This window comes from Rattus rattus, chromosome 16 (assembly GCF_011064425.1).
Source record: "Rattus rattus isolate New Zealand chromosome 16, Rrattus_CSIRO_v1, whole genome shotgun sequence".
In the NCBI taxonomy this organism is placed as follows: Eukaryota; Metazoa; Chordata; class Mammalia; order Rodentia; family Muridae; genus Rattus; species Rattus rattus.
Window position 1 is genome coordinate 44,261,651 of NC_046169.1, and position 11,115 is coordinate 44,272,765.

Here is an 11,115-nt window from a genome sequence, read left to right on the forward strand (position 1 = left end):
ATAGCAGTCCCGCTATAAAAGAGCTTAATAATCGCTGATATAATTTTAGGAATTCTTAGAAGAGCATCACTAAGACGTAAGTCATCTATTTGTCTAGACGGCTGCACCTCGGGAAATCTCCATAGATCTGCAGAGCTCTGCTCCGAAGTGGGGACCAATGCCTTGCGGTTATATTTGTACTAACAGGAAAATCATCTTAGTAACAGGAATCCACCTCAAGAGTTCTGCTGGATGCTGAAGAGCAGCTGAGACACAACACGGACTGAGCCGCTATGAGCCATTGCTGGGGTAGGTGGACCACAGCCTGTGAAATGTCCTAATAAATCCACTTTCTACAGACATGCACTCATCCTATCAGATTCATCTAGAGAAATTTACTAACTCAGCTCCGAGCGTGGATGTTTGCTCGCCTTGAGCTGGCTAAGGACGGGGCTCCCTGGGGTTCACCCGCTTCCTGTTTGTCTCCCAGGGTTCTCACCTGGTGGCTGCAGCTTCCCTAAGCTCACCACGAAGGGCTCAACCCAAGCCAGTTTAGAGTATTTGGGGGCAGCTCTCTAGGGGGTTCACTGATCCCAAGGAACCAGAGGGTTCACCAGACCCAAGGAGGTCAGGGAAGTCGCTATGGGGAGGGAGAATTAGGATGGGGGTGGGGAGGAAGAGAGAACAGTGAGCAAGGCGATGAATCTCAGCAGCCACAAACCAAAAATCCTGTTTTCCCAAAATCTCTCTTTAATTATTAATATCCTTGGCCCCCTTCCGCTTGTGGGACAGATCGATAACTTACTGCAAGTTGAGTAATGGGCTATGCAAGCTATTTACCCTGATTCCAGGAGGAAGAAGGGAAAGAGCCTACTGAGTGCTGCGAGGGGAGCTCAGGCTGAAGTCAGGACCTGGTGAGCACAGGGTCACTGCCCACACAGGGGAGGAGCGGGCGACTGAGCAGTGGTGGGTGGAGTGGTAGGGCCTCCCTGGGGCTGGTCCCGGAGACAGATGGTTAGGCTATCGGTGGACGGGCACCAGGGCTACAATCTCTGCAGATCTGGAAAAGATCCGGTCCTGGACTGGAAGCCCAGGTCAAGAACCTCTACTGAGTCCCTTATGCACGCTCTAATCCTAAGGAAGGTGCTCGTGCCATTCAAGACTCACTGGCCAATCAAAGCCTCCAGTCGTGCCAATCAGAATAGGAGGCGGGATCTTCTGCGACCACGCGGCGGCTTCTTCCCAGTAGGTGCACGGGCTCGAATCCTCTGTCCTGCAACTGGATGCTGTGGGGCGCGCTCAGGCAGGCTCTGCAGTTGTGGCATGGTGAGCACAGGGTCACTGCCAACGACCGGGAGGAGCAGGGGGCTGGGCAGTGGGAGCCGATGTGGTGGGTTTTTCCTGGGGCATGGGGGGAACCGGCATCCATACGGGGCCACCTGTGCGATCTCTTGTGCTCCTAGCCACTAGCTCGACCCAGTGGTAGCCCCCGAAAACCTTCACTGTGGGGCTGCATCCGCGCACAGCATTTGGGAGAGTGGCTTGTCAGGATGCCAAATCCAGAGAGCCCTAGTTTCTAGCAGTTCCTCTCTTTAAAAAGAAAAATATTATATATATATACTGTAGCTGACACACCAGAAGAGAGCATCCAGTCTCATTACAGATGGTTGTGAGCCACCATGTGGTTACTGGGAATTGAACTCAGGACCTTTGGAAGAGCAGTCAGTGCTCCTAACCACTGAGCCATCCCTCCAGCCCACCAGTTCCGTTCTTAACATTTAAAATTAAGGTGTAGGGGTTGGAGTTTTAGCTCAGTGGTAGAGCGCTTGCCTAGCAAGCACAAGGCCCTGGGGTTTGGTCCTCAGCTCCGGAAAAAAATGCAATGTCTAAAATTAAGGTGTAAAATCCATTTGGAGTTATTTGTGGAGGTTGTAAAAGGCATCTCACATGCTGGGTAGCCATTCAATATCGCGCTGTGATGTAAAACAGTAGAATTGACGATGTAAAGTATTTACTAATTCTTAGGATATCGAAAGTCACACCGAGAACTTAGCTGAGGGAGGGCTGCCTGTAAAGCACCCCACAGGTAAGTGTGCTAACCTGGCCTGTTAGAGATCAGGATGCCACCAGGGTTGTCCAGAAACATGGCTCCAAGCCATAAGAAAGGAAACAAGTGTGACTTACAACCAGCCACCAGGCCCATCCGCATGTCAAAGAGCAGGCCTCTAACAAGCTGCTCAGTGGGGCATTACAGGAGCACAATCAACATTAGGGCCTGGCGTGCAATAAACGTTCAGTTCTTCTTGAGAAAAACTCAGTTTTGCCACATGGGCAGGATGACACCTGCTGACAACCATTTGAAAAGGTTAAAATCCATGGTTGTGTTGAGTGCTGGGCAGGTCAAGCAAGGCTTTCTTTCCCTGAGGTCCCCATGACATAGCTCCTTTTGAAACCCAGGAACATGCTTGGCAGAGCCAGTCTAAGGCCTAGGCCTTGTGAGCTTATCCTGAGGCCCGAGGTATAGACGGAAAACAGCGCTCCTTCTCTACACCATGAATATGGCTGGGGGAGATGGTAACGGTCAGAGGCCAGGGCCTCGGGGAGGGGTTGCTTCAGATTCGGAGAACACAACTCTTCCCACCGTATGAGGTTTTGGTGTCGGTCCCAAGGCCACTGTTGGCTTGGTCAGTAATGTTTCTGAGATTCCCTGAGTTCCCACTGTTTGGTTAGACTCCTGAGTGTGTCTGTCTGTCTGTCTGTCTCTGTGTGTCTTCTATGTGTGTCTGTCTGTCTCTCTGTCTCTGTGTGTCTTCTGTCTCTGTGTGTCTGTCTGTGTCTGTGTGTCTGTGTGTTTGTGTGTGTGTGTGTGTCTACTGTGTTGTGATTGAATCTGATCAGTCAGCTTTGTTCTCATGTTGTCTTGCCTTCACCATTATACACTCCCTAAATCACAGGAGACGCAGTTGAAACTGTTGTTATTCAATGCTATATTTTGGGAGCCTGGTGTTTTTATATTTCTAATTTTGTTGTTTGGTTTCAGTTTTTATTTTTTTTTTAAAGATTTATTTATTTTGTAGAGGAGCACCCTGTAGCTGTCTTCAGATACACCAGAAGAGGGCATCGGATCCCATTACAGATGGTTGTGAGCCACCATGTGGTTGCTGGGATTTGAACTCAGGACCTCTGGAAGAGCAGTCTGTGTTCTTAACCACTGAGCCATCTCTCCAGCCCGCAAGGTTTCAGTTTTTAAAGACAAAGTTTCTCTGTGTGGGCCTGGCTGTCCTGAGAGTAGGGGTGTAGAACATGCAAGCCTTAAACATAAAGGTCCATGTGACCCTGGCTCCAGATGTGGACCAGTATGCCTAGATTTTGCTGTTTGTTTGTTTGTTTGTTTTTATATTTTTGACTGATGGGCGTGGGATGTTGGGTTTGGTACAAGTCAAGCATATGCTGTTGTGCCGATCTTCATCCACATTGTGAACTTTGAAATTTGGGAGGGAGAATATTCCCTTTCTCAGTATGGCGTGTATTCAGGACATTAATACTGCCTGCGCTTCACTGCCGAGCTTTCTGAGTCACTGGATTGCAGGTGACATTCTTCCTACCTCTTGTTTGTTTTTATTTTTTGAATGAATATGAGTATTTTGCCTGTGCGTGAATATGCACATCATGTATGCCTGGTCCCCATAGTAGTCAGAGGGTGGCTTCAGATCCCTGAACTTTGAGTAATGAATAATTGTGAGCCCCTTGTAAGTAGTGGTGACTGAGCCCAGTTATTTGCAGGACCAGCGAGGGCTCTTCAGGCTGAGCCATCTCTCCTGTCCTATGTTGCTGGTTTAGAATCAACCTTTACATTGCCAATATTTCACCTGTCCATCTGAATGGTTTAAGGATGCATCCCCCTTAGTAAGATCTCATTACTGTTAGAGTTTAAGGTCAGGGCACTTCAGGATTCCTGAGGATGAATACAGAACTGGAGTGAATGTGTAATTCTTTGTAGCAACTCCAGTAAAAACCTCCGAGTCCTTTCTATCTTTCATTGATTTTTTACAGGGGAGACAGGGTCTTTTTTTTTTGGGGGGGGGTTCGTTTTTTTTTATTTTCGGAGCTGGGGACCGAACTCAGGGCCTTGCGCTTCCTAGGCAAGCGCTCTACCACTGAGCTAAATCCCCAACCCCGAGACAGGGTCTTAATATGCACCTCTGGACGTCCTGGATGGACCAGGCTGGCATCCAACTCAGCGAGAGATACCGGCCTCTGCCTCCTGAATGCTGGGATTCAAGGCTTGCAAGAGGCAATACACTCAGCTTGCCCATCATTTTCCGTAGTTAGTAACTGTTCATACAATTTCCCTGATGTGTGCTCAGTACTCTTTGCTTGTCATGGCCTCTCTCTCTCTCTCTCTCTCTCCCTCCCTTCCTCTCTCCCTCCCTCCCTCCCTCTTCCTCCCCCACCCCCTCTTTTAATTGGCATTTCTCTTGCAAGGCTATATATCCTATTCAAAGGGCAATGAGGTGACAGAGGTGAACCTCATTATTCAGTTTCCTTCTTCGATGACTTGGTAATTGCATTACAACTTCTGTGTCAAGAAATAAGTGGGGGAAGCACCAGAATCATACAGATACATTGTCGGTGAAGCATACATTTACAGTGATGTCAGTATCATGGTTTCTGATGTACACATGTGTGGGATATGTTAGGATGCAGTGACCTATGATGATGTGCATGTGAACTTGACTCGAGAAGAATGGGCTTTGCTGGATCCTTCACAGAAGAATCTCTACAAAGATGTGATGCTGGAGACCTACTGGAACCTCACTGCTGTAGGTAAGATAGAGAACTTTCTTTCACTTTTTTTTTTTTTTTTTCGGAGCTGGAGCCCGAACCCAGGGCTCACTTTTCAAAATAAGGGAACAACTATCTCTTTGCTACTAATGGTTTTCTGTAACTTCAATTGAGAAGGAGGAAGAAGGAGGTGAATAAATCAGGTTTGCTAAACATAGCAACTTAAATTTTGCCTAATTTCCAATAATATATTTATACATTTTCTGGGACTATATTTTAGGCTACAATTGGGGAGACCGTAATATTGAAGAACATTGTCAAAGTTCCAGAAGACATGGAAGGTAATTTTCAAGTGCAAATTGCTATGAATATGCTTTGAAGAAATTTTAATGTGTCCTGGAAGTTTTAAAGAAAAGCAACAATGTAAAAAAGCAAGTATATCTGTGATCATTAAATTCCCACAAACCATGTGCCTCAATGTCAGGCGTCTGATTGTGTTTTCCTCTAAGAAAGAAGAAAAGGAAACGATGCCTTAGCAGACATTAACATTTGAATCCTAGCAACACTAAAGCTATTCTGTTGAACAGCCACTCTGTTTAGTTTCACACCACTCACATACTGCAAAAGATATGTATTTATATCTATATTTGCATATTGAATAGGATCAGTATATGTTTCTAATAAGCAAATATCCCATAGTAAAATTGATTACTTATATCGTAACATTGCCAAGTTTAAGTGAGGGGGCAGTTTATGAGAGTCAAGAATGTTTAGGAGAAACCTTAATCCCTATACCACATGTCTTTGATGAATAAAAATTCAAACGGTGTGAATGCAATGTAGAAATCTTTAATTTCTGATTCTCCTTTTAATAGCTATACCATGTGTCACAATGGATACAAGCCATGTGGACATAGGGATATGGAAAGAAGCGATGTACCTCTCTCCCTCCCAGAACAATTAGAATATATGTAGCAGTCCCCATTTGAGTAGACGTTCTCAGTTTGAACAAGTTTATAATTGGTTGATTTTCCAACTTCACTGGGAATAAACTCACACTGCAGAACATCCCTATGAGTACTAGGAATGTGGAAATTGTCTTCTGTTTTGTCCAGGTTTTCTTTGCCAATCAATATAGTATGCAAACATAGTATATTTCACAATATAGGAAAATTTATGAATGTACTTAGTGTGGTAAAGCTCTGAGATCTTCCATTCCTCTTCAAGTATGTGAAAAAAAATCTCATAGAGAAAAAGGACACTACAGATGTGAGCCATGTTACCATTACAGATGTCTTAAAAGACACAAAACAACCCACAGTGAAGGGGAAACCATGATTGTAAACAAAGTGATAAAACCTTAAGATGTGATTTCTCTTTACAATTAGACCACATTGTAGAATTAAGTCCTGCAGGTAAAGAGATTCATTGGTATATAGAATCTGGTAGAGCTTCACCTGTGTCAATTATCTTTACAGGCATAAAAGAAGTTCTACTGGAGAGAAGCCCTCTGAATATACTCAGTGTGGTAAAGCCTTTGCATGTCACAGGTATCCTCAAAGGTGTGAAACAATTCGTACTGGAGAGAAACCCTATGAAGGTATTCAAAAAGGTGAATCCTCTGCACATCACAGTAGTCTCCAAATGCATAATATAATACCTTTGGGAGAGAAACCCTACAAATGTAGTCAGTGTGGTAAAGCCTTTTCACAACAGAGTCATCTCCAAGGACATAAAAGGACACATACTGGAGAGAAAACTTACAAATGTAATCAATGTGATAAAACCTTTGCAGGACACAGCCATCTCCAAATGCATAAAGTAACACATACTGGAGAGAAAACTTACAAATGTAATGAATGTGGTAAAGCCTTTGCATATCCTTCTCATCTTCGAAGACATGAAAGGATTCATACTGGAGAGAAACCTTACAAATGTAATGAATGTGGTAAAGCCTTTGCATTTAGCACTAATCTCCGAATACATAAAGCAACACATACTGGAGTGAAGCCCTACAAATGTAACGAATGTGGTAAATCCTTTGCACATCATGTGTTTCTCCAAATGCATAAAGTAACACATACTGGAGAGAAAACTTACAAATGTAATCAGTGTGGCAAAGCCTTTGCATATCCTTCTCGTCTTCGAAGACATGAAAGTATTCATACTGGAGAGAAACCTTACAAATGTAATGAATGTGGTAAAGCCTTTGCATTTAGCACTAATCTCCGAGTACATAAAGCAACACATACTGGAGTGAAGCCCTACAAATGTAACGAATATGGTAAAGCCTTTGCACGACACAGTCATCTCCAAATGCATAAAGTAACACATACTGGAGAGAAAACTTGAATGTGGTAAAGCCTTTGCACATCATTGGTATCTCCAAGTACATAAAAGAATTCACACTGGAGAGAAACCCTACAAATGTAGTCAGTGTGGTAAAGCCTTTTCACAACACAGTCATCTCCAAGGACATAAAAGGACACATACTGGACAGAAAACTTACAAATGTAATCAGTGTGGTAAAGCCTTTGCATGTCCTGGTGATCTTCAAGTACATAAAAGAACTCACACTGGAGAGAAACCCTATGAATGTGATCAATGTGGTAAAGCCTTTGCATATCCTGGTGATCTTCGAAGACATGAAAGGATTCATACTGGAGAGAAACCTTACAAATGTAATGAATGTGGTAAAGCCTTTGCATTTAGCACTAATCTCCGAGTACATAAAGCAACACATACTGGAGTGAAGCCCTACAAATGTAACGAATGTGGTAAAGCCTTTGCACGACACAGTCATCTCCAAATGCATAAAGTAACACATACTGGAGAGAAAACTTACAAATGTGATCAGTGTGGTAAAGCCTTTGCATATCATAGTTATCTCCACGTACATAAGAGAACTCACACTGGAGAGAAACCCTATGAATGTGATCAATGTGGTAAAGCCTTTGTATATCATGGTTATCTCCAAGTACATAAAAGAACTCACACTGGAGAGAAACCCTATGAATGTGATCAATGTGGTAAAGGCTATTCACAATCAGGTCACCTCCGAGTGCATACAAGAACACATACTAGAAAGTAACCCTATGGATGTAACCAACGTGGTAAAGTCTTTACAGGTCGGAAGGATCTTCAGAGATAGGGTGGTTTGAATAGGCTTGGCCCATAGGTAGTGGCACTATTCGGAGATGTGGCCTCTAAGGAACTGTGTCACTGTGGGGCTGGACTTTGAGATCCTATGCTTAAGCTCCACCCAGGGCAGAAGAGTCTTCTCCTGCCGCCTTCTGATCAAGATGTAGAACTCTCGGCTCCTACAGCACCGTGCTTGCTTGGACACTGCCATTCTTCAGCCTTGATGATAATAGACTGAATCTGTACACCACCCACCAATTAAAGGTTGTCCTTTATAAGAGTTGCCTTGGTCATAGTACATTTTCACAGCAATAAAATCCAAATTAAGACAAAAGGCATAAAAGATATTACACCAGAGAGACCCCCTGCGAATATGTTGGATATAGCGAAGCCTTTGCACATTTCTGTAGTCCTCACTATAGCAGAAGTATTCACACTTCCATTCACTGAAACCCTGTGAATGGAAGCAGTGTACAGCCTTTGCCCTTCACAGTTTTCTCTGGATGCACAAAAGAACCCATACTGGAGAAAAACCTTATGGATGTGCTCAGTGTGGTAAAGTCTCTGTGTTTTGAAATCTGCATAGATCCATAACAGTTCAATCACCTGGTCAAAGTAAAGGCCAAGGGTTTGATGTAGTGAGGCCGGGTGGGTTAGAAGGTTAGGGTTTAAGGTGGTTGGGGTTACAAAGTTAAGGGTTAGGGTTAGAGGGTTAGGGGGATAGGATTAGACGGTCAGGGCTGAGGCTGAGCTTAGGGACAGGTTAGGGGTGGAAGGGCAGTTCCGGGTCATGGTTAGGTTAGTGTCAGGAGCCAACAAGCTAATAACTGGCAGGTGATCTTCCTGAGATGGTCTTCCTTGGTTATAATAATCCATTGCAGATTTGCTCCTGTAGTCAAGGCCCAGGAGAAAACCACTCTAGGAAAGATTCCTGCTATTAATATGCTTTTCCTGTCATTAAACATATGGGACAATCACTAGGTATTAGCCCACCATTTTGAGCAGCTCTCTGCAGATTTATGAAGATTTTCTGTCTTGTAGTGAGGCTACGTAGAGAGATAGATGATTTCTTGATACTTAATGATGATCCTATAAGAATTCCTGAAATTATATCAGTATTTGTTAAGATATTTTATAGCAGGACTGCTAGTAAGTCCTTTCTGATAGTGAAAACAGCAATGAGAGCTCTGCCAGTTCCCCTCGTGTTAACGGTTCATTGCTTCTAGATGGCAGTCAGATTTTCTACCTCTCAGAGCACATTCCAAGAGGGTGTAAAACCGTTCACCAAAGGTCATCAGAAGGAATAATGACTTATTTTAGGACAGAAGATAAGATATTGACTGAGCTTATCTATACAAAACTTCACCAATAACTTAGTTACTTGGTTTTAAAATCTTGATGAACCTGTGGAAGCTGAGACAGGTGATGAACGTTTAGCCAGGTAATTTCTCCTAATGGATATGCATGTAAACATTCACTGATGTTAGCTTTTTATTCAATGTCTGATTTAAATTTCTGTGTAAACTTGTGCTCAACTCTTTAACATGCGTTCTTCTATTCTGAAAGATGTATAAGTGCTGAGGACAAAGAGAGGAGAGCGAAATATTTTCCCTTATCCCCCTTTTTCATTCATTCTGTTTTCCCCCTTTTGCTTAGAGAGCTTTCATAGGAAACGTTTTACAACTTAGTAATAAATGCTAAAATCACTTTTCCAAGTGTTCCTTTTTCTTTCTGCGACTTCGACTTGGACTATCAGGCTGAAAGTTAGAGCCACTCAGTTCCCACTGAGATAGAACAAAGACTACATAACTGTCTTAGTCAGGGTTTCTATTCCTTCACAAAACATCATGACCAGGAAGCAAGCTGGGGAGGAAAGGGTTTATTCAGCTCACACTCCCACGTTGCTGTTCATCACTAAAGGAAGTCAGGACTGGAACTCAAGCAGATCAGGAGCCTGGAGGCAGGAGCTGATGCAGAGGCCATGGAGGGTGCTGCTCCCTGGCTTGCTTCCCCATGGCTTGCTCAGCCTGCTTTTGTATAGAATCCAGGAGCACCAGCCCAGGGACGGCCCCACCCACAGTGGGCTGGGTCCTCCTCCATTGATCACTGATTGAGAAAATGCCTTACAGCTGGATCTCATGGAGGCACTTTCTCAAGGGAGGCCCCTTTCTCTGTGATAACTCCAGCTTATCTGAAGATGACATAGAAAACCAGAGACCATCAGTCTTTAAAGCCACACCCACTGCTTTACTGCTGTGAGCAGACACCATGACCAAGGCAAGTCTTATAAAAGACAACATTTGATTGGGGCTGGCTTACAGGTTCAGAGGTTCAGTCCATTATCATCAAGGCGGGAGCAGGGCAGCATCCAGGCAGGCCTGGTGCAGGAGGAGCTGAGAGTTCTACATCTTCATCTGAAGGATGCTAGCAGAATACTGGCTTCCAGGCAGCTAGAATGAGGGTCTTAAAGGTCATGCCAAAGTGACACACCCACTCCAACAAGGCCACACCTCCCTCAACAAGGCCACACCTCCTCAACAGGGCCACACCTCCTCCAACAGGACCACACCTAGTACTGCCATCCCCTGGGCAGAGCAGATACAAATCACCCCATTCCACTCTCTGGTTCCCATTGACTTGTTCAAACACATGAGTCTGTATGGCCCATACCTAAACATAGCATAATGCAAAGTACATTTAATCCAACTTCCCAAGTCCCCATAATCTATAGCAGTCTCAACAATGTTAAAAATTCAAAGTCTCTCCTGAGATTCATGGAATCACTGAGCTGTAATCCTCACAGCAAGATAGGAAACCAGCTGGGCAGACTCCAAACTCTGCAACTCCATGTCTGGGTGAGGGTTAGGGGGTTCGGGTTCGGTTTAGGATTTAAGTTTAGTGTTTATGGTTGGGGTGGGGAGCATAGGGTTATGGGTTTTTATCTTATGTTGAAAGTTCACTAGCAAACTCAGAGCCATGAATTTGCTATTTGGCCCCACAACTGACATGTGTAATCAGCTCATAAATTTGTAATGGCATCAATAGAAGGACTGAGTCTAAACCTTGTACTTTTTACAAATTTTTTTAACAAATTCTATACCAAAGTAAAGATATGATTTTAGCTTAGTTACCAAATGAGATTATGACTGTATAACTAAATCTAGCTAATTCCTCCCTGTTAAATTACAACCATTTCTAAATTCCTCATAA

At 43.9% G+C, this 11,115-nt stretch overlaps 1 protein-coding gene across 1 annotated transcript; it reads left to right on the forward strand.

Annotated features, from left to right (window-relative positions):
* Positions 1 to 264: 264 nt before the first annotated feature.
* LOC116885619 (zinc finger protein 431-like) lies at positions 265 to 8,185 on the forward strand. The gene is given in 7 exon segments (XM_032886919.1): positions 265 to 288; positions 831 to 893; positions 1,119 to 1,305; positions 4,680 to 4,806; positions 5,045 to 5,105; positions 6,243 to 7,112; positions 7,114 to 8,185. Coding segments are annotated over 5 exon segments (1,863 nt in total). The 5' UTR covers positions 265 to 288; positions 831 to 893; positions 1,119 to 1,302; the 3' UTR covers positions 7,916 to 8,185.
* Positions 8,186 to 11,115: the final 2,930 nt, after the last annotated feature.